The sequence below is a fragment of the Grampus griseus genome, assembly GCF_964374135.1.
Source record: "Grampus griseus genome assembly, chromosome: 8".
Taxonomy (NCBI): Eukaryota; Metazoa; Chordata; class Mammalia; order Artiodactyla; family Delphinidae; genus Grampus; species Grampus griseus.
Genome location: NC_139002.1, coordinates 54329589 through 54352079, shown reverse-complemented (window position 1 = coordinate 54352079; position 22491 = coordinate 54329589). Strand labels below are relative to the sequence as shown.

At 35.8% G+C, this 22491-nt stretch overlaps 1 protein-coding gene across 1 annotated transcript in view; it reads right to left on the bottom strand.

Moving 5' to 3' along the window:
- The window catches only part of RSF1 (remodeling and spacing factor 1), a gene marked incomplete at its 5' end in the record, with an annotated part of 166387 nt that overhangs the window by 112560 nt on the left and 31336 nt on the right, over positions 1–22491 (bottom strand). The window contains one exon of the mRNA XM_082660016.1: positions 11088–11179. Within this exon, the coding sequence (XP_082516142.1) occupies positions 11088–11179 (92 nt within the window). The remainder of the gene's footprint in view (positions 1–11087; positions 11180–22491) is intronic.

The following is a 22491-nucleotide window of genomic DNA, read 5'->3' as shown; positions in this document are numbered from 1 at the left end:
GGTCCCAGAAGGAGAAGAGAGAAAGGACTCGAGAAAATATCTGAAGAGATTATAGTCGAAAACTTCCTAACATGGGAAAGGAAATAGCCACCCAAGTCCAGGAAGCGCAGAGAAGTCCCATACAGGATAAACCCAAGGAGAAATATGCTGAGACACATAGTAATCAAACTGGCAAAAATTAAAGACAAAGAAAAATTATTGAAAGCAGCAAAGAAAAAAAGACAAATAACATACAAGAAAACTCCCATAAGGTTAACCGGTGATTTCTCAGTAGAAACTCTGCAAGCCAGAAGGGAGTGGCAGGACATACTTAAAGTGATGAAAGGGAAGAACCTACGGCCAAGAGTACTCCACCCGGCAAGGATCTCATTCAGTTTCGATGGAGAAATCAAAAGCTTTACAGACAAGCAAAAGCTAAGAATTTAGGACCACCAAATCAGGTCTGCAACAAATGCTAAAGGAACTTCTCTAAGTGGGAAACACAAGAAAAGAAAAGGACCTACAAAAAAAAAAAACAAAAACAAAAACCACAACAATTAAGAAAATGGTAATAGGAACATACATGTCGGTAATTATCTTAAACGTGAATGGATTAAATGTTCCAACCAAAAGACACAGGCTCGCTGAATCGATACAAAAACAAGACCCATATAAACGCTGTCTACAAGAGACCCACTTAAGACCTAGGGACACATACAGACTGAAAGTGGGGAATGGAATAAGATACTCCATGCAAATGAAAATCAAAAGAAAGCTGGAGTAGCAATACTCATATCAGATAAAATAGACTTCAAAATAAAGAATGTTACAAGAGACAAGAAAGGACACTACATAATGATCAAGGGACGAATCCAAGACGAAGATATAACAATTATAGATATATATGCACCCGACATAGGAGCACCTCAATACATAAGGCAACTGCTAACAGCTATAAAAGAGGAAATCGAGAGTAACACAATAATAGTGAGGGACTTTAACACCTCACTTACACCAATGGACAGATCATCCAAAATGAAAATAAATAAGGAAACAGAAGCTTTAAATGACACAATAGACCAGATAGATTTAATTGATCTTTATAGGACATTCTATCCAAAAACAGCAGATTATACTTTGTTCTCAAGTGCTCACGGAACATTCTCCAGGATAGATCACAAATTGGGTCACAAATCAAGCCTCAGTAAATTTAAGAAAACTGCAATCATATCAAGCATCTTTTCTGACCACTACGCTATAAGATAAGAAATAAATTACAGGGAAGAAAACGTAAAAAACACAAACACATACAGGCTAAACAACACATTACTAAATAACCAAAAGATCACTGAAAAAAATCAAAGAGGAAATCAAACAACACCTAGAGCCAAATGACAATGAAAACACAACGATCCAAAACCTACGGGATGAAGCAAAAGCAGTTCTAAGAGGGAAGTTTATAGCTATACAAGCCTACCTCAAGAAACAAGAAAAATCTCAAATAAACACTCTAACCTTACACCTAAAGGAACTAGAGAAAGAACAAACAAAACCCAAAGTTAGTAGAAGGAAAGAAATCATAAAGATCAGATCAGAAATAAATAAAAAAGAAATGAAGGAAACGATAGCAAAGAGCAATAAAACTAAAAGATGGTTCTTTGAGAAGATAAACAAAATTGATAAATCATTAGCCACACTCATTAAGAAAAAAAGGGAGAAGAATGAAATCAACAGAATTAGAAATGAAGAAGGTGAAGTAACAACTGACACTGTAGAAATACAAAGGATCATGAGAGACTACTAGAAGCAATTATACGCCAATAACAAGGACAACCTGGAAGAAATGGACAAATTCTTAGAAAAGCACAAGCTTCCAAGACAGAACCAGGAAGAAATAGAACATATAAACAGATAAATCAGAAGCACTGAAATTGAAACTGAGATTCAAATTCTTCCAACAAACAAAAGCCCAGGACCAGATGGCTTCACATGCAAATTCTATCAAACGTTTAGAGAAGAGCTAACACGTATACTTCTCAAACTCTTCCAAAATATAGCAGAGGGAGGAACACTCCCAAACTCATTCTATGAGGCCATGATCACCCTGATAATAAAAGCAGAAAAAGATACTCAAAAAAAAGAAAATTACAGACCAATATAACTGATGAATATAGATGCAAAAATCCCCAACAAAATACTAGCAAACAGAATCCATCAACACATTAAAAGGATCATACACCACGATCAAGTGGTGTTTTTCCCAGGAATGCAAGGATTCTTCAGTATGTGCAAATCAATCAATGTGATACACCATATTAACAAATCGAAGGAGAAAAACCATATGAGCATCTCAATAGATGCAGATAAAGCTTCTGACAAAACTCAACACCCATTTATGATAAAAACCCTCCAGAAAGTGGGCATAGAGGGAACCTACCTCAACATAATAAAGGCCATATATGACAAACCCACAGCAAACATCGTTCTCAATGGTGAAAAACTGAAAGCGTTTCCTCTAAGATCAAGAACAAGACAGGGTGCCCACTCTTACCACTATTAGTCAACACAGTTTTGGAAGTTATAGCCATGGCAATCAGAGAAGAAAAAGAAATAAAAGAAACCCAAATCAGAAAAGAAGAAGTCAAACTGTCACTGTTTGCAGATGACCTGATATTATACATAGAGAATCCTAAAGATGCTACCAGAAAACTACAGCTAATCAATGAAGCTGGTAAAGTAGGAGGATACAAAAGGAATGCACAGAAATCTCTTGCATTGCTATACACTAACAATGATAAATCTGAAAGAGAAATTAAGGCAACGCTCTCATGTACCACTGCAACAAAAAGAATAAAATGCCTAGGAATAAACCTACCTAAGGAAACAAAAGACTTGTATGCAGAAATCTATAAGACACTGATGAAAGAAATTAAAGACGATACAAGCAGATGGAGAGATATACCATGTTCTTGGATTGGAAGAATCAACATTGTGAAAATGACTATACTACCGAAAGCAATCTACAGAGTCAATGCAATCCTTATCAAACTACCAATGGCATTTTTCACAGAACTAGAAGAAAAAACAGCACAATTTCTGTGGAAACACAAAAGACCCTGAATAGCCAAAGCAGTCTTGAGGGTAAAAAACGGAGCTGGAGGAATCAGACTCCCTGACTTAAGACTATACTAGAAAGCTACAGTAATCAAGACAATATGGTACTGGCACAAACAGAAATATAGATCAATGGAATAGGACAGAAAGCCCAGAGATAAACCCATGCACATATGGTCACCTTATCTTTGATAAAGGAGGGAAGAGTATACAATGCAGAAAAGACAGCCTCTTCCATAAGTGGTGCTGGGAAACTGGACAGCTACATGTAAAAGAATGAAATTGGAACACTTCCTAACATCATACACAAAAATAAACTCCAAATGGATTAAGGACCTAAATGTAAGGGCAGACACTATAAAACTCTTAGAGAAAAACATAGGCAGACCACTCTATGACATAAATCACAGCAAGATCCTTTTTGACCCACCTCCTAGAGAAATGGAGATAAAAACAAAAATAAACAAATGGGACCTAATGAAACTTAAAAGCTTTTGTACAGCATAGGAAATCATAAACAAGACAAAAAGACAACCCTCAGAATGGGAGAAAATATTTGCAAACAAAGCAAGTGACAAAGGATTAATCTCCAAAATATACAAGCAGCTCATGCAGCTCAATATCAAAAAAACAAACAACCCAATCCAAAAATGGGCAGAAGAGGTAAACAGACATTTTTCCAAAGAAGATATACAGATTGCCAACAAACACATGAAAAGATGCTCAACATTACCAATCATTAGAGAAATGCAAATCAAAACTACAATGAGGTATCACCTCACACTGGTTGTAATGGCCATCATCAAAAAATTTACAAACAATAAATGCTGGAGAGGGTGTGGAGAAAAGGGAACCCTGCTATACTGTTGGTGGGGATGTAAACTGATACAGCCACTATGGAGAACAGTATGGAGGTTCCTTAAAAAACTAAAAATAGAACTAGTATATGACCCAGCAATCCTACTACTGGGCATATACCCTGAGAAAACCATAACTCAAAGAGTCATGTACCACAATGTTCACTGCAGGACTATTTACAGTAACAGGACACGGAAACAGCCTAAGTGTGCATCGAGAGATGAATGGATAAAGATGTGGCACATATATACAATGGAATATTACTCAGCCATAAAAAGACACAAAACTGAGTTATTTGTAGTGAGGTGGATGGATCTAGAGTCTGTCATACAGAGTGAAGTTAAGTCAGAAAGAGAAAAACAAATACCGTATGGTAAAACATATATATGGAGTCTAAAAAAAATGGTTCTCATGAACCTAGGGGCAGGACAGGAATAAAGACGCAGATGTAGAGAATGGACTTGAGGACACAGGGAGGGGGAAGGGGAAGCTGGGACAAAGTGAGAGAGTAGCGTGGACATATATACACTACCAAATGTAAAATAGATAGCTAGTGGGAAGCAGCCACATAGCACAGGGAGATCAGCTCGGTGCTTTGCGACCACCTAGAGGGGTGGGATAGAGAGGGTGGGAGGGAGACGCAAGAGGGAGGGGATATGGGGATATACGTATGCATATAGCTGATTCACTTTGTTATACATCAGAAACTAACGCAACACTGTAAAGCAATTATACTCCAATAAAGATTCTAAAAAAAAAAGTACTCTTAGAAGAACTAAAATCATAGGCACTAAAAACTGGTATCTCATAATAGTATCCTTTTAACATGCTTGAGTACCTACAATTAGCAAGGCATAATATTAGATGAAAACACTGAAAAATATGCATACTTCCCTGATTTCAAAGAACTTGCATTTTGATGTGTGTGGGGGGTGTGGAGCGGAAGCAGGGTAACAGGAGAGCAGACAGAGACACACACACAGACATACATACACAAACACACTCATGTGGCTGGCTTCTGCTAGGACAGTGTTCGTTCATTTATCCAATTACTGATTCAACAAATATTGACTGAGCAATCACTATGTGTTAGGCACTGTTTCAGGTGCTAAGAATATAATAGAGATTGACAAAAATCCTTGCCCTCACTGAGATTTGGTTTTTGTGGAAGACAGACTTAAATAATAAACTTGGGATTTTTCGTTCTATGAATGAAATAAAACAACGTGATTAGATGAGATTGAAGGGCAAGACCTACTTTAGTTATACAAAAAAGCAAGGATCAAGAAACAGCATGACCATTCTGGAAACCAAAAGTATTTCTTCATGGCAGAACTACTGTACTGTATGTACTACCACACAGTACATACTGATGTGGTAAAGAGAACAGCAAGAAAAGAATCCAGAGAAAAAAATAGCAAGGCCCATCACATAAAAAACTTTGTTCCCATGTTAAAAAATTTATTTTCCATTCAGAAGACAACAAGGAGTCATAATTAAGGGCTTAAAACAGAAGAGAAAGATCATTCAGATTTTCGCTTTACCATTTTCACTGTGGTAACTGAAATAGACACGGAAACCAATCTGGAGGTTCCCACATTAATCCAGGTGAGAGAAAATGACTGCAAGCAGGGTAGAAACACAGAGGGTTGAGTATACTGAGTTGAGAGAGATTTAGAAGGCTAAATCAAACAGGGCTTGGTTGATATGAAGTCCAGAGTGACCAGCAGCTCTGAATATATAATAGTACCATTTACCAAGTCAAGGAACAACTTTTACCAAGGAACAAATTTACCAAGTCAAGGAACAAACTCTAGACTATTAAAAAAAACACTATAAAAGTAGCAGATCTATCCAAGTTCTGGTTCTCTTTTACTAACTTGGATACATGGCCAAGAATAAGTATCTCCCTTTGGTTCTTAATATCTTCATCTGTTAAATGAACAGTTCAGAGAGAGCGGCCAAGATTTAGTTTGAGAAATGATAAAGGAATCAAGGATGATACTTATATTTCTGGTTTGAGAAAATATGTGGTATTGATGCTATTTAACCAAGGGTATCAGTCAGGATAGTAGGGTTATGCTGCAGTAACAAAGGATCCCCAAATCTCAATGATTTACAGCAATGGCTGGCAAACTCTGGCCCACAGACTATTTGTTTTTATAGATAAAGTTTTACTGGAACACAGCCATATCCATTTATTTAGAAACTGTAGTTGTGAAAGAAAATATAAGGACCACAAGCCTAAAATATTTACTATCTTACCCCTTAAGAAATAGTTTGCTGAACACCTAGGTTTATAGCAACAAAGTTTATTCTTGGGCTACACTGTATCTTGATAACAGGTTGGTAGTGGCTCTGCTGCACATTATCTTCACCCCCAAATGAGCGGCATTTATCTAGAAAATTATCAGTCATCATAGCAAAGGTAATAAAACACATAAAGAATATACATTGCTCTTAAAGCTTTTTCCAGAAAGTGTAACTAACATACCACTTTTCCTTCATTTCACCGACCAAAGTCTAATCAGTAGACTTTGAGTAGAGTAGCCCCTACTCACTGCAACTACAGAAAGCCTGCACGCAGCAACAAATACCCAACGTGGCCAAAAATAAATAAAAAATTAATTTAAAAAAAGAAAAACAGAAATTCAATTAAACCAAAAGTTGGTCGTTAAAAAGATAAAATTTTACAAACCTCTAACTAGACTGGCCAGGAAAAAAGAGAACACTAAATCAGTAAAATGAGGAAAGAAAGAAGGAACATTACTACAGACTTTGCAGAACTAAAAAGAATTATAAGTGAATACTATGAACAACTGTATGCCAATAAATTAGATAAGCTAATAAAATGGACAATTTCCTAGAAAGGCACAAACTACTGAACTTGACACAAGAAGAAATACAAATCTGACTAAATCAATGACAATTAAAGAGACTGAATAAACAAACAAAAATTTTCAACAAAGAAAAGCCCAAGTGCACCTGGCTTCCCTGCTAAATTCTAATAAATACCTCACAAACACTTGCAAAAAAAACAAAAGCAGAGGAAACACTTCTCAATTCAACATAAGAGGCCAGCATTACCGAGATAGCAAAACCAGACAAAGACACCTCAAGAAAAAAAAAAAAAAAAAATACGGATATCCCTTATGAACATAGGCACAAAAATCCTCAAAAATAAATTAACAAACCAAATCTAGCAACAGATAAAAATGATTATGGACCATGACCAAGTGGGATTGGTTACAGGATTGCAAGGTTTCAACATATGAAAATTAATCAATGTAATATACCACATTAATAGAATAAAGGACAAAATTTGTGTGGTTAACTCAATAGATGCAGAAAAAACATCTGACAAAATCCAACAGCTTTCATGATAAAAACACTAAACAAACTAGGAAAAGAAGAGAATTTCCTCAACCTGATAAAGGACATCAATGAAAAACCCTCAAGTAACACCATACTAAAAGTTGAAAGGCTGAAAACTTTCCCCCTAGGATCAGGAACATGACAAGGATGTCTGCTCTCACCATTTCTATTCAACAGTGTACCAGAGGTTCCAGCAAAGCAATTATGCAAGAAAAAGAAATAAAGCGTATCCAGATTGAAAAGGGGGAAGTAAGCCTATCTATGTTTGCAGATGACATAATCTTGTATATAGAAAATCTTAAGAATTCACAAAAAAAGCTATTTGAGCTAATAATGAGTTTGGCAAAGTTGCAACATACAAGATCAACATACAATCATTAGTCATATTTCTACACAATAGCAGTGAATGATATGAAAATGAAATTAAGAAAATTCCATTTACAATACCCTCAAAAACAGCAAAATGCTAAGGAATAAATTGAACAAAAGTATAAGACTGGAGTCAGAAAACTGCAAAACATTTTTGAAAGGAATTAAAGACCTACATATTTTGAAAGACATCCTATTTTCATGGATCAGAAAACTTACTACTGTTAAGAAGCCAATACTCCCCAAATCTATCTATAGATTATATACAATCCCTATGCAAATCCTAACTGGCATTTTTGCAGATACTGATAAGCTGATCCTCAAACTCATAAGGAAATGAAAGTGATGCAGAACAGCCAAAACAATTTTGGAAAAGATGAACAATTTCAAAATTTACCACAAAGTTGCAGTAATCAAGACTATATGGTACCAGCATAAATAACAACATGTAAGTCAACAGAATGAAAACTTCAGAAATAAACTCTCACATTTACGGTCAATTGACTTTCTACAAGGATGTCAAGGCAATCCAGTGAGGGAAAGAATGTTTTTTACAAATGGTAATAGAACAAATGTATATCTATGTGCAAAGAATATAGTTGGACTCCTATCTGAGAGTATATTCAAAAATTAAATGGGTTATAGATCTAAATTTAAGAACTAAAACTACAAACTCTTAAAACAAAATATAGAATTAAATCTTCATGACCTGGCTTGGGCAACAGTTTCTTATATATGACACCAAAGCACTAGCCACATTAGAAAAATATTGGACTTAATCAAAATGAAAACTTCCATGCATCAAAAGATATTACACAGAAACTGAAAAGACAACACACATAATGGGAGAAAATATTTGCAAACCATATATCTGGTAAGGGTCTAGTATGCAGAATATATAAAAAAAACTTTAAAAACTCAAAAACAAGAAGACAACCAATTAAAAAATGGACAAGGATGTGAATAGACATTTTTCCAAAGAAGATACACACAAAGTCCAACAAGCCCATGAAAAGAAGGTTCAACATCCTTTAATCATAAGGAAAATGTAAATCAAAACCATAATGAGATAGCACTTCATCCCCACTGGGAGGGCTAAAATCAATCAGTCAATAATAAGTGTTGGTAAGGTGGGATGTGGAAAAGTTGGAACCCTCATAGGTTCCTAGGGAAAAACGTTGGAGCTGTTTTGGAACAGTCTGGCAGTTCCTCAAAAAATTAAACAAAGAATTACCATATAACCCAGCAATTCTACCCTAGATATATACTCAAAAAACTGAATCACCTGTCTACCCAAAAATCTGTACACAAATGTTCATAGCAGTACTATTTATAATAGCCAAAAGGTAGAAACAAGGCAAATATTATAAACTGATAAGCAGATTAAATGTAATATTATCCACACAATGGAATATTATTCAAGCATAAAAACAAACAAAGTTCTGATACATGCTACAACACAGATGAACCTTGAAAACATTTTGCTAAGTGAAAGAAGCCAGACACAAAGGCTACTACAGATTCTGATTCCATTTATATGAAACCTCCATAATAGGCAAATTCACAGAGTCAGAAAACAGATCAGTGGTTGCTAAGGACTGGGGGAAAGGGGAAGTAATTGCTAATGGGTATGAGGTTTCTTCTGGGGCGATGAAGATGTTCTGGTTTGGATACTGGTGATGGTTGCACAACCTTGTGAATATACTAAAAATACTGAATTGTACACTTTCAAAGGGCAAATTTTATGTTATGTGAATGTATCTCAATTCAAAAAAATTGAGCTAGAACCTGCAGTTATGACCATAAAACTAAAGGGGTTTATAAAATCATCTTGTCCCAATTACCACATTTTATGAAGAAACTGAGATACAAGGGGGCAAAAGGAGATTATCCGTGGACCCAAATTTTGTTTACAGTAGAGTTGAGATTAGTATACAAGATATTTCTACCTCAGTTCTCAGAACATATACAAAACAAACCAACCCACTTTAATAAACAGATTTACAAACAACTACACCCTTTAAAATGTTATGTTAAAAACTACTGTCCTGAAATTCTAGCACCTCTTTTTAAGGTCCAGACCTAGATTGTTAATAAATATTTTGTTAAAGGCAAAGCAGCAACTTCACTGGTATCCACCCCCTGCCCCACTGGTATGTTTAAAAGGACTTTAAACAGTTAAAACTTTGCTCATTTATTATCCACAGTTTAATATAGTTCAGAGATTTAATTAAATATTAGTTAATCAAGGCTTTTAGAAAATCATACAGCATCAAATTTTTGAAATGCTGAGCCAACTTTCCAGGGCTTCAAACTTGTGCAAAAGTATTGAAATATATCTCATCTCATATTGGGCTTTTCAAAAGTTAAGACACTCCTACCACTTGCTGAGCGTTCAGGTCTATGCCTCCTCTCCCTGAATCTGGGGAGAACTGTGGTTGCTTCAACCAACAGAGTACAGTGAAAGTGACCTTTTCCAAATTCCCAACCCAGAGAGTCACTGAGCTGATTAAAATGATTATTGTTTTATGTCACTTAATTTAGAGTGGTGTGTTACACAGCAAAGATAACTGAAACAGCACATGTGATTTTTTATGATAAGAACAAGCAACTCCTGTTCCCTGATGGTTCCTCTTTTCATAGCACTCTACAATCATATGCACACGCCTGCAAAAGCAGTATGAAAATATATGTATACATAAACATACACTTTTAAAAAGACGATAAGAAAATTACAGGTTTTCAATCGCCTAAAAATGTAACCTAATATTCTAGTATGTTAGAGTTCAAAATATCACCCCCCTCCCTCACAAAATTGTGTGGATCTCAAAAGTTTGGATGCAATTCCATCCAGACAATTTTCCTGAATGGTCGTGCCCTTAATAGGGTTTATCCTAAAGCAATCATTTTCTGATTACCCAAGTTGTTCTCATTAAGGATAGGTTTGGCCTATTGTTAACTTAGAAGCCTTCCATACTGACCTAAAGGTCTTTGGACATTTTACTTTTTAAGTAAAAGACAAATTTTGGCTCTGTCTACACATACTATGTGATCTCAAAGAAAAATGACAACTTTGTTGGGCCTCATCTATAGCTTAATTGAGTTGATCAGGACGATTTTAAGAAATCATGAAAGAAACTGAGAGAAAACATGAAAAAGTCCTGAGCACAGTGTTTGACACAAAAGATAACACCTCTGAAATCTAACTTTGGGACTCTAGACTATTGCTTAGTAGCTGCAAAAAAGAATCACATACCTGTAGTAATCATATAGATTTCTGAGTCATATTTTACAACTTTTAGGAGACCATTTTAAAAATCAGAGCATATTATGCAACATAACATCGATTTATGCTAGATAGAATATAGAGAAGGTGATTTACAAATATTTACCTTGATCAAATATTTTTCCCATCTATCTGCTGTAACAGATTTGCCAATCTTCCTCATCAACTTCAAATGGAGCTCCACCAATTCTTTAGGTACTTAAAAGGAAGAAAAAATACTGTTAGCCAGCAAAATAAAACATTTGTAAACATTTAGGATCATAAAAAAAGAACTTTCTTCAATGCTGAATACTTTTTCAAAATAGATGTTGATTTAGTTATCTTTTAGAACTCTGAATCAGAAAAGACTAAACTAGGGCAAGAAATAACTGAAAACTACTTTTTAAAACATGAACAAGAATATTCATGTTTTCTTTCAAAACATCAACAATTAAGAGTGAACTCTAATGTAAACTGCAGACTTTTGGGTGATAACAATGTGTCAATGTAGGTTCATCAATTTCAACGAATGTACCATAGTAGTGTGGGAGGTGGACAGTGAGAGAGGTTGTACATGTGCGGAGGAAGAGGGTATATGTGAACTCTCTCTACTTTGTGCTCAATTTTTTTTGTGAATCTAAAACTGCTCTAAAAAATAAAGTCTATAAAAAATACCATAAAGTAAAATCACTTAACTATACAACTAAAATTTCTACTGTTTCTCATACCACATATTTGGTTTCTTGACTGAGATTGCAGACCAAGACACAGATTCACAGAATCAGAAAGGAATCAACGAATATAAATTCCAAATTGACAGATATCTCAGAAATAGAGTCTAATTGGTTTTCAAGCTGTTGAAGAAAACTACTCTTCTGACCCATCCCTTAGCTAATGTGCTAAACTCCTCTATAGCATCCCTATAAATCTCTGCTTGACAAACTACAGGGACAGAAAATTTACTTAACCTTCCAAAATTCTAATTATTAGAAAGTTACCCTTACACAAAGTAAAAAATCTGCCTCCCTACACCTTCCTCCCATTTCTTGCTCTTATTCTCTAGTTTCAAAGAAAATACTTTCAATTCCTCTTTTATTGGAAACTTCAAATATTTGAACACAGCTGTATCTTCCCTCAAGTTTTCTCTTCCAACTGTAAACAACCAGAGTTCCTCCAAATATCCCCTGGACATCATCTGATTATATGGTATAACTGTATTAATTAGACCTGAGGGAAATAAAGGACACACACATTTAGCAATTCCCAAATACCAAATACTGCTAGTAACCTAAGAGAAATTACATTTATACTATCTAAAAAGTTTCCCTAATCAAATACATTAGGGAAATATATATTTATTTTTACCACAGAACTTCCCGAAGTCTTAATTGATTAGTCTTATATAAATAGTCTTATATCCCTATCTTGGATATAATCTGCAGCATTCCCTAATATATTTGATCATGGAATCTTTTTCTGTGAAACACACAATACCTTGTAGTATACAAGTGCTCTGAAGTACAGGTTGGGAAGTGATGGACTAATTTTTTTCATTCATTCTTTCAGATTCTTTATGCTCCAGTAAAGCCACTTCTAACTTGAAATGACCCTGAAGCATAAAAACATTTCACTATTCAACAAATTTCTGTGGGTCCACTATTAGTAAGCAAGAAATAGTCTCTACCTTTAATGAGCCTACTTAAGGGAGTCTTCTCTGGGGTGGGGGGGTGGGGAGGTAAATGGTGGGTGAGTTGGAGGTAAAGGAAAGAAGCAGGAGAGGGATGATTACAGATGAGTAAACAGACAATCAAACTAAGCCAAGACCAGAATACACAGGATTGAGGGTGGAGTGGAGAAAAGGGGGAAAGGACACTGCTTATGAAAGTAACAAATACAAAAGGCTGAAAAACAAAGTGAGCATGGAAGTGGAAGCACTCAGAAAAGGGGTACGATCATGAAGAATCTTATAAGAACAGGCTACAAAGTTTACATTTTATTAAAAAGTTTAAGTGAGAGTGCTCTATAATTTAGAAAGATCTCAAAAACTGAACTGTAGGAAAACAGATAGCTTTTATTTGCTTATTTGTTTTAGGAGGTGGTGTGCAGGGTAGAGACGATATAAATTCAGGAAAATATCGATCCAGAAAGATGGGAGTAACCTGAAGGCAGAGGTGGTACCAAGAGAAGTGGGGGGATTTGAGATATGTTTAGGAAACAAATAATAAAACTTAGGGACTGGCTGACTGAGCAAAGGGAAAGCATCAAGAAAAACTGAGGCACTGAATTAGGCAACTGAGTAGATGCCAATGACAATACATCAGGAAGAAAAAGACCTGGGCTCAATTCTCAGCTCTACTACTTAAGACAAGGAGACCATGATTCTGGTCAAGTTCTTTAAACAATGACTCTCAAATTCCTCGTCTGTAATAAAGGGTTGAACTGGCTATCTTACAGTTTTAAAAACAGGAAACATTATACAGGGCTTCCCTGGTGGCGCAGTGGTTAAGAATCCACCTGCCAATGCAGGGGACACAGGTTCGAGCCCTGGTCCGGGAAGATCCCACATGCCGTAGAGCAACTAAGCCCATGCGCCACAACTACTGAGCCCACATGCTACAACTACTGAAGCCCGCGTGCCTAGAGCCCCTGCTCCACAACAAGAAAAGCCACCGCAATGAGAACCCTGCACACCACAACGAAGAGTAGCCCCTGCTTGCCACAACTAGAGAAAGCCCGCGCGCAGCAACAAAGACCCAATGCAGCCAAAAATATATAAATTAATAATAATTAAAAAAAGAAAACATTATACAAAGCTAAAATACCTTTATTTTCACTTCTGTCATGACATTTGGGGAACCAAGGTCAGTTTCAATTTCTTTTTCCTTTTCCCCAAACATAGTAGTCTTAATGATTCTACCTTTCTACATCTCAAACCTGCTCCCTATCTCCCCCAATTTCTCTATGATATCATTGCACCTTCTCACTTCAGAAAAACAGGTATGGATACTCTCCTGTAACCAAAGCAATCTTTAAAAAAAAAAATACTGCTTTCATGTCACTTCCCAGTTCATAAATATCTTTGATGGCTCCTAGATACTTATATAAACTCATCTAGATTTCTTACCCTAGCCAAAGAGTCCCAATATTCAATTTCAACCTAACTCTCCAATCCTTCCCTCTTACTTCTGCACTGAAATGCTTGATTCAAGTCATTCTGGCCTGTTCACTATCCACTAAGCATACCCAGTCTACAACCTATCTGGGCTTTTATTCAAGCGCTCCAGTTTACTGTTTTCTGCCACTTGAATCATATCCATCTTTTAATGTTGGGTCAATAAAAGCCCTAAAAGTCTCTGGGATACCTTTCCAATGATTCCAGCAACGTCTTTTTCCTGGGAATGCCCACAGTATTCATATTATCTATATCACTCATTTATCAGGTAAAAGCTCTGCACCTGTGTTTTATGCATATCCTCCACATCACAGACAAATGAAACCACAAAAAGTTTTGATGCAATTGGTACTATTTTTAAAAATCCAAGAGGACAAAAGTAAATATATGCAAAAAATGTTTTTCATCCCACTTCGCAAATATAGTCATTCTTGATTTAGGCATGTAGAAGTAGATTTCTTTATTAAAGCATTGGCTGTTACACAGTACTATCCAATAAAAATATAAAATGAGCCACATAATTTCAAATTTTCTATTAGTTCATTCATAAAAGTAAAAAAAAAAAGGTCAAAATTAATTTTAACAATTTATGTTATGTAGCACTATATAGCTCAATGTTATTTCAACATACTATCAGCATTTAAAATTTCAGACTTTTACTTGACATTTTACTTATTTTTTTAATTTATAACTCAATTAAAATTATACATCATTGACATATCACAGTATTACTTTCAGGTGTACAACATAATGATTTAATATTTGTATACACTGCAAAATGATCACAATAAGTCTAGTTACACCCACCACCATACATAGTTACAAATTGTTTTTCTTATGAGAACTTTTAAGATCTCCTTGCTTAGCAACTTTCAAATATGCAGTACACTATTATTTTTTTTTCTTTTTTCTTTTAGTACACTATTATTAACTGTAGTCACCATTCTGTATATTACCTCCCCATGACTTATTTATTTTATAACTGAAAGTTTGTACCTTTCGACCGTCTTCAACCATTGTACACTTTTGGGGTGATACCTAGTATTCAAAACATATCATTTTACCCTTACAGCATATCTCAATTCACCCTAGCCATATTTCAAGTGCTCAAGGGCCACATATGGCTACTGGCTACTGTACTGGATCACACAGAGCTAGCACGTTTAAACCTAAAATTTAGAACTCACAATTTACTAACAATTTACTTAATTTTTTTTTTTTTTTTGGTGATACAACTGACATATAACACTATATTTAGTTTCAGGTGTACAACATAATGACTTGATATTTGTAAATACTGCAAAATGATCACCACAATATGTCTAGTTAACATCCAATTTACTTATATTTTTTTGTTACAAATAGAACTGACAGGCTAATAACCTTATGGACACTTGTAGCTCTTAATATTTTGCCAGTCAATAAGAAGCAGACAAAAACTTCAATAGAAAAGTTAAATTGAAAATATTATAATTCCCATACTTTGCATTCTCTAAACAGTGCAGTCTATATCTGCACTTTTCAAAACAGCAGCCATTAGCTACATGTGACTATTTAGCACTTGATATGTGGCTAATAAAACTAAGGAATTAGACTTGTAATTTTACTTATTTTTAATTAACTTAAATAGCCACATGTGGTAAGTGGCTAGGGTTTGGGGCAGTGCAGCTATAAAATATCAATCATATTTTTTAAACACATGATCATTTTCTATAACACGCACTGACGATCTATAAATTCACTTATTTATCACCTGGAACATTTCCTAAATAATTTCATTTTGAGAACATTAGGTAATTATTAACTTCCTTCTAAGAATTATCTATTAACCAATTTCATGTCATTCTGAAAAATACAGGTTTTGTCCCAATTGAACCAAGATCTCTACCTTTTCACATGACAGATTTGATATATAACCTTTAACAGACACGTTTCTTTCACAAGGCCTCAAGAAGGTGAAAGGTTCTGAAGCAGAAGAAAAGGTCAGGTGCTGTGTGAATTCATGAAGGGCCTGCCAAAATGATGCAGGTATGAAACAGCAGTAAGTGGTTAGGATCCCAGAATGTATTACTGATCCAATCACCCAAAGATGTTCTATAGTTACGTTTTTCTAAGCATCTTTCCAGCACCAAGCCTTAAGAATGCTGCTGCTTCTGAAATTCTAGTTTTATTATGTACAATTCTCTTTTTAATGGCAGAAATTTACAGCTGGTCATAATAACTAAATTACGTAATTCCTCTCATTTCTCATTGAAGTCTTTTACTTAAACTTCCTCTACGGTTGTAAGCAGCGATACACTTAGAGTCACAACACAGTTGATTTTATGTAGGCCATTGATAAAAGAACACTGATTTCAGATACAGGGATTTAAGTATAAGCTTACAAAAAGATTTTACTTACTGCCAGTTTCTACAAACTCTGTTGGGGGAGCACAGTTTTAACCATAATGACACTGGTCCCACAGTCCACTTGATCCTTGAAGTAACTATTATGTTTTTATATACCTTATCTGCAAAAAGTTCATTTAATCAATCATCTTAAAGTTTTCAGAAAAGCAAGAAAAAAAAGAAGTCTCAAGACTATGAACTAAAACTTTGGTCATTATCTGAAAAGCTACAGTTTATAGATGTGAGATGCCAGGTAAGTGTAATATAAATCACTAAGCTCAGCTTTCCATTATTACCATAATGGAAAAAAAAAATCCAAGAATAGTTGTTATGTAAGCAGGCAAACCAAGGGGTTTCTAATGCTCCATTTAGGTTTTGGGTTTCATTTAGAATCATACTGCTGTTCCCATATAGGTAAAGAAACACACCAAACATGGCTCAGATTATTTCAGAACCAAAGCCGTGAAAACATCTCTGCTACAAAGAAAGTAATCAGTGTACTACTATAAACATCAGTATGGCTGGAGGCTCGAATAACCAGCATTCAGCACCTCTTCCTGAAGGAGAAGGTAGATGTTTATGGGGAGGAAAGACCTCTAGGTAAGATGATGTGAGCCACCCTCACATCAGTCAGTCTTTAAAGGGTTACTCTTTCCTTATATGTACTTGAAAAACAGCATCCTGGCAGAGGGAATCCGAGGTACTTGAGGCAATGGCTTCCAATAACATACACCTCCAACTCTAATCAGATAATTCTATTTCCCTTCTCTCTTTTCTCTCTACTCAATTTAATAATCATGGGAGGGGTGGGGGGATGGGTAGGGAAGGAAGGAAAGAGAGACCCAAAACAAATTTTAAAAGAAAGAAATAATGATATCATGGTATTTAAGGAAGAGGAGGGATTTTTTTCCCCTCAACATCTTTTCCTCCAATTATTTTAAATCTAGTGAAAGGTTGAAAGACTAGTACACCTGTCACCTAAATGCACCAACTGCTAACATTTTAGGTAAACATTTTTATACAGGATAAAACCATCAGCAAAAGGTTCTCTAATAAAAAAAAGAATGGAAAGCAGCAGCCAACCAAACCAAGGAAGGGAAGAACATGCCAGGCACAAGGAAATGCCTGTAGAGAAGACCTGAGGCAGATAAAAGCTTCCAGTGTGGCAGGAAAGAGGAAATGGTAAAAGATGCCACTGAAGAAGTAAGCAAAGGTCATACCTTATAAAGCCTTGAGGTTCGTGTAAAGAGTTTTGATTATATTTTGAGTGTAATGAGAAATCAAGGGAGGAATTTAGGAAAGTTTCCTGATCTAAGTTTTTAAAAGATCATTCTTTGTCTAGGCTCTGCTTCATAATAACCTAAGCAGCAGAGGACAGATGGAGTTACAGATGAAACAAAATTACAAAATTTCACTGAATCTAGGTGATGAGCATGTGAAACTGCATTATACAGCTTTCTAACTTTGTATAAGTGGGGAATACGACTAGACTAACTAGGAGGCTAGTGCCATACTTCAGGCAAGAGATAATGATGGCTTGGACAAAGGTGGCAGCAGTGGAGATTTAGAGAAGTACCCTCAAGGAAAACTGCAAAATCTAGGAAATTTCAAAATTTCTAAAATATTTTCTAACAAGCACCTTCACCAATCTCAATCTGAGAAAGTAACTACTATATATCTGTCTTCTATGTGATTCCTATTGATTTGTTCATTTTTAAAAGCAGAAACCACAACTTTTTGTTTGATTAGTCATGATTTAGAAAGACAACATATACACACAGACATTTAATAATAAAGTTAAATAAATTTATGTGTACCGTGTCTTATTTCTCATACTCTTCATCATTTCAAATGTTCATACTGCACTTAAAAGCCTGCACTTAATATTTCAACTAAGTATTCTTTTTTTTTTTTTTTTTTTTTTTGCGGCACACGGGCCTCTTACTGTTGCAGTCTCTCCCGTTGCGGAGCACAGGCTCCAGACGGGCAGACTCAGCGGCCATGGCTCACGGGCCCAGCCGCTCCGCGGCATGTGGGATCCTCCCAGACCGGGGCACAAACCCATGTCCCCTGCATTGGCAGGTGGACTCTCAACCACTGCGCCACCAGGGAAGCCCAACTAAGTATTCTTTAAAACTGCGTTACATGTATATTATGAAAAGCACTAGAAAGAGTCAAGAGAAAGAGGTGCAAACCTCAATTTTCTCATCCATAAATGGAGTTCTACCAGATGATCTAAAGTCTTCCAGCTCTAATATTCAATGTCCAAGTCTAAGTATTGAGGCAGGTATTTATTTGCCTTAGAATAACACAGCAGTCGTCACAGGATTTAGCATTTTTGAACTGAAAGCACACTATCTGATAAACTAGAAAACTTAGCAACTAAGATGTGATGTCAATTGCTCAAGGTCGAAGAGAGCCCAAGCAAGATCCCAGACCTCTGGCCTTCCAATCCAAGGCTCTTCCTAATGTTTCTTAAAGTACCAAATGGATGGAGGAATAGTTCAGAAGACCTGACTTATGAATCAAGCCACCCTTTCGGCATAGCTCAGTATCTGGGTTTTTATCTTTTACCTTGGGTTGTTCCTGCCTATGCACTCTGGGGCATTAACCATTTCTAAAATGTAATCCAGCTTTCTGTAACAACAGAAAGACTGCTACTCCTCCTCCCAATCCATTCTTTCTTTTTTCAACAGCTTTATTGAAAAGTAATTTACATACCATACACTTCATCCTTTTAAAGTACACAAATCAATGGGTTTTGGTATGTTTTATGATTAATGTTTAAATTGTGGTAAAATACAAATAACATAAAATTTGTCATCTTAACCATTTTAAGTGTAAAATTCAGTGGCATTAATAACATTCACAAAGTTGTGCAACCATGACTGCTGTTGCTGTTTTCCTATCCGTTTCCATAGTTAAAAGTTTTGAAACAGTCACTTCACTTCCAAATTGCTTTCTGGAAAATTTACAATTATAAAAGTAAAGTCCACTACAGTATATATTCTCCGTGGGAGCAATACTGCACCCAAGAGGGCAAAAACTGATCCTTGAGGAGGGCAAAAAATCTCAGATATGGTTTACAGTTCTCAGCAACTTAACCCTACCTGACAAAATCTTACCCCTTAGTATTTAAATTCTCTTGCTAGGGAAAAATTAATTTTAAATTAAAGTTTTCTCTTTAGGAGTGTGATCATGGGAAAAAGAAAAAAAAAAAGGTTGAGAAACACTGTGCTTTAGAATTCAAAAGCAAACACTGTTACTCAAAATGTAAAGCACCATCTTTAGACAATGCTCAACCTGCGAAAGAGGCTGTATCCACTGAAACCAAAGCCAAGCTGCAAACTGCCTTGCTACCGCACAAGAACTGATTTTATCCATAATGTTAAACACAATAATGGGAAAAATTATGTTACAATTTTAATATTTAAATAAAGCAGAAAACCAAGCATGCTAGCTAAAAAATTGTTTTAAATTTATCCCCAATACTGATAATTAAGAGAGAGTAAGAATTAAGTATAAAACAGGAAAAGAGAAAGAAAATAAAGGTAGGCTCTTTGACATCATATAGTCTTAACTACCTTTACAGTCTCACTTTGTAATTACCTACCATCTATCTCCTCTTCTTCCTCTCTGCCACCCTTAGATGTAAGCTCCAAGGTAAGGGTCAGATCTATCTGCCTTTTTCATTGTTGTATTCCCTCCACCAAGCACAGTTCCTGGCTCATTCAACTATTTGATGAACTAGAATGGGACAAGAAAATAAAGGACAAGGAAAGCAACAGGGAGAGATGGAGTGAGGAAATTTTAAAAGTTCTCAGACAGCTAGAAAAAAAGAAAGTTCCTTTAGGTGTGAAAGAAAAATTATCTGAAAAGTATGTAGGAAAGTGATGAGGGAGATGAGATGAAAAAGATGGCAAAAGTGGCTTTAGAATTTCAGTTCACTGTGTGAGCCATCTGGTGACAGCACTAACCCAAAACAACTTATTGGCAGGGTTTTATTTCCCCTTTTCTCTCCCTTTTGAGGAAAGGGATGTAAGATGTGAATGCTCCCATGGACATTTGTATACAGGAGTCAATAATGAAGTCCACAAGTTTAATTAAATAAATACCTATATAGTGATTTCCTAACACCAGACCTCTATAAAGTGCTAGATTTCTATCCCCATCATGTATGTTCCGTAGTATTTAAAAACTTAAAAGCACACTAAAAGATGCCTTTATGATTCAATACCACGATTTTAGGTGTTAGGAAATCAGTTTGATGTTTCTTTTAAAGACCATTCTGCAGATCTATGAACTTAAATTAAAAGAACTATATCTCTTGGGACTTCCCTGGTGGCGTAGTGGTTAAGGATCCTCCTGCCAATGCAGGGGACACAGGTTCAAGCCCTGGTCCGGGAAGATCCCACATACTGCGGAGCAACTAAAGCACGTGTGCCACAACTACTGAGCCCACGAGCCACAACTACTGAGCCTGCGTGCCCTAGAGCCCGTGCTCCACAACAAGAGAAGCCACCACAATGAGAAGCCCACACACCACAATGAAGAGTAGCCCCTGCTCACTGCAACTAGAGAAGGCCCATGTGCAGCAAGGAAGACCCAATGCAGCCAAAAACAAAATAAATAAGATAAATAAATTGAAAAAAATAACTATTTCTTTATGAAATTTATGTCATCTTTATTCCTTGCTAACAAGTGATCATACTTTTCTTTCCATCAACATTCATTTGACAAGCAGAGATAACGATATAAGTAACATACCATGTCATCTTACAGTTTCCTAAAATCTTGGCAGAAAGCATAACAAATGAATTCACTGTAACTTCTACAGTTATTTCAATAAATGAGAAAATGTACATGAAAACACTTTATAAACCATAAAGCAATAAACAAACCAAAGTTACTGTTATTCACCACCAGATGGTGATCATGTCTTATTTAAAGCAAATGCTGACACCTTATTCAGGGGCCAGCCAACTGACTATTAAAAATTATTAATAAGCAAACCAGGTTGTCTGAATACAATACTGGTGATTTAAGTATGTTCAATTGAAACATCAGCAAAACAATAAAAAACAGGTTCTGCCTGAAGATTTCTAAAGGAGCTGATCTCTTCTTATTCACATTTGATACAATTTAAAGAAAAAGACAACAGGGCATGTTTTCTGGCAGTCTTATATGGGTTATTTAACCATTCATACCACCTTGATCCACCCTAACGTGTTATTTTAAAGCAAATTCCAGATATCATGATTTCATCCACAAATATTTCACTGTGTATCTCTAAGGGATAAGGACTCTTTAAAACTAAGCATAATAATATTATTACCACCTAAAAACTAATAATTCTTTAATGTCACAGAATTTCCAGTCAATTAAACAATTTTAAAACATTTTCAATTAACCAAGAAATAAAACTGTATTTTTTTGTTACCTCTGTAGCAGATGCTGGCAGCACCTCACCTTTATCCCCTCAGCACTTATGTTTCCAGTACAGGCCAACCTGCAAGCATGTGCAAGTCTTCACATGAGGGTTTTTTCTGACTACAGGGCAGGGGAGTTAAGCATTCCTGAGGGCATCCCTAAACCAGTAACTGAAAGAGCTCCTTAACCCCTTTGCTGGGATGAATCTGAGGTATAATCTACACTGCCTTTCAGCTCAACAGAGGATTTAGTCCCAGTAGCCTATAAAATAACATACTTGAAAACACATCCCATAATGGCTTTTTTTCTCCCTTTCCAGTATCACTTCCCCTGCCCTTGTCAGTGTTTCCTGGCATCAGTTTCCAAATAAACTATTTGCACTCACATTTCTGTCTCAGGGTCTACTGCCTGGGGAATCCAACATAAGACAACCTCTTAATTTTGAATGAAAGCTATGGACATCCTAAGAAAATGTAAACATAAAAATTTCTGTAAATATGTTCAAAGAGTTTAGAGACAACCCAAAAGACATACAAATATC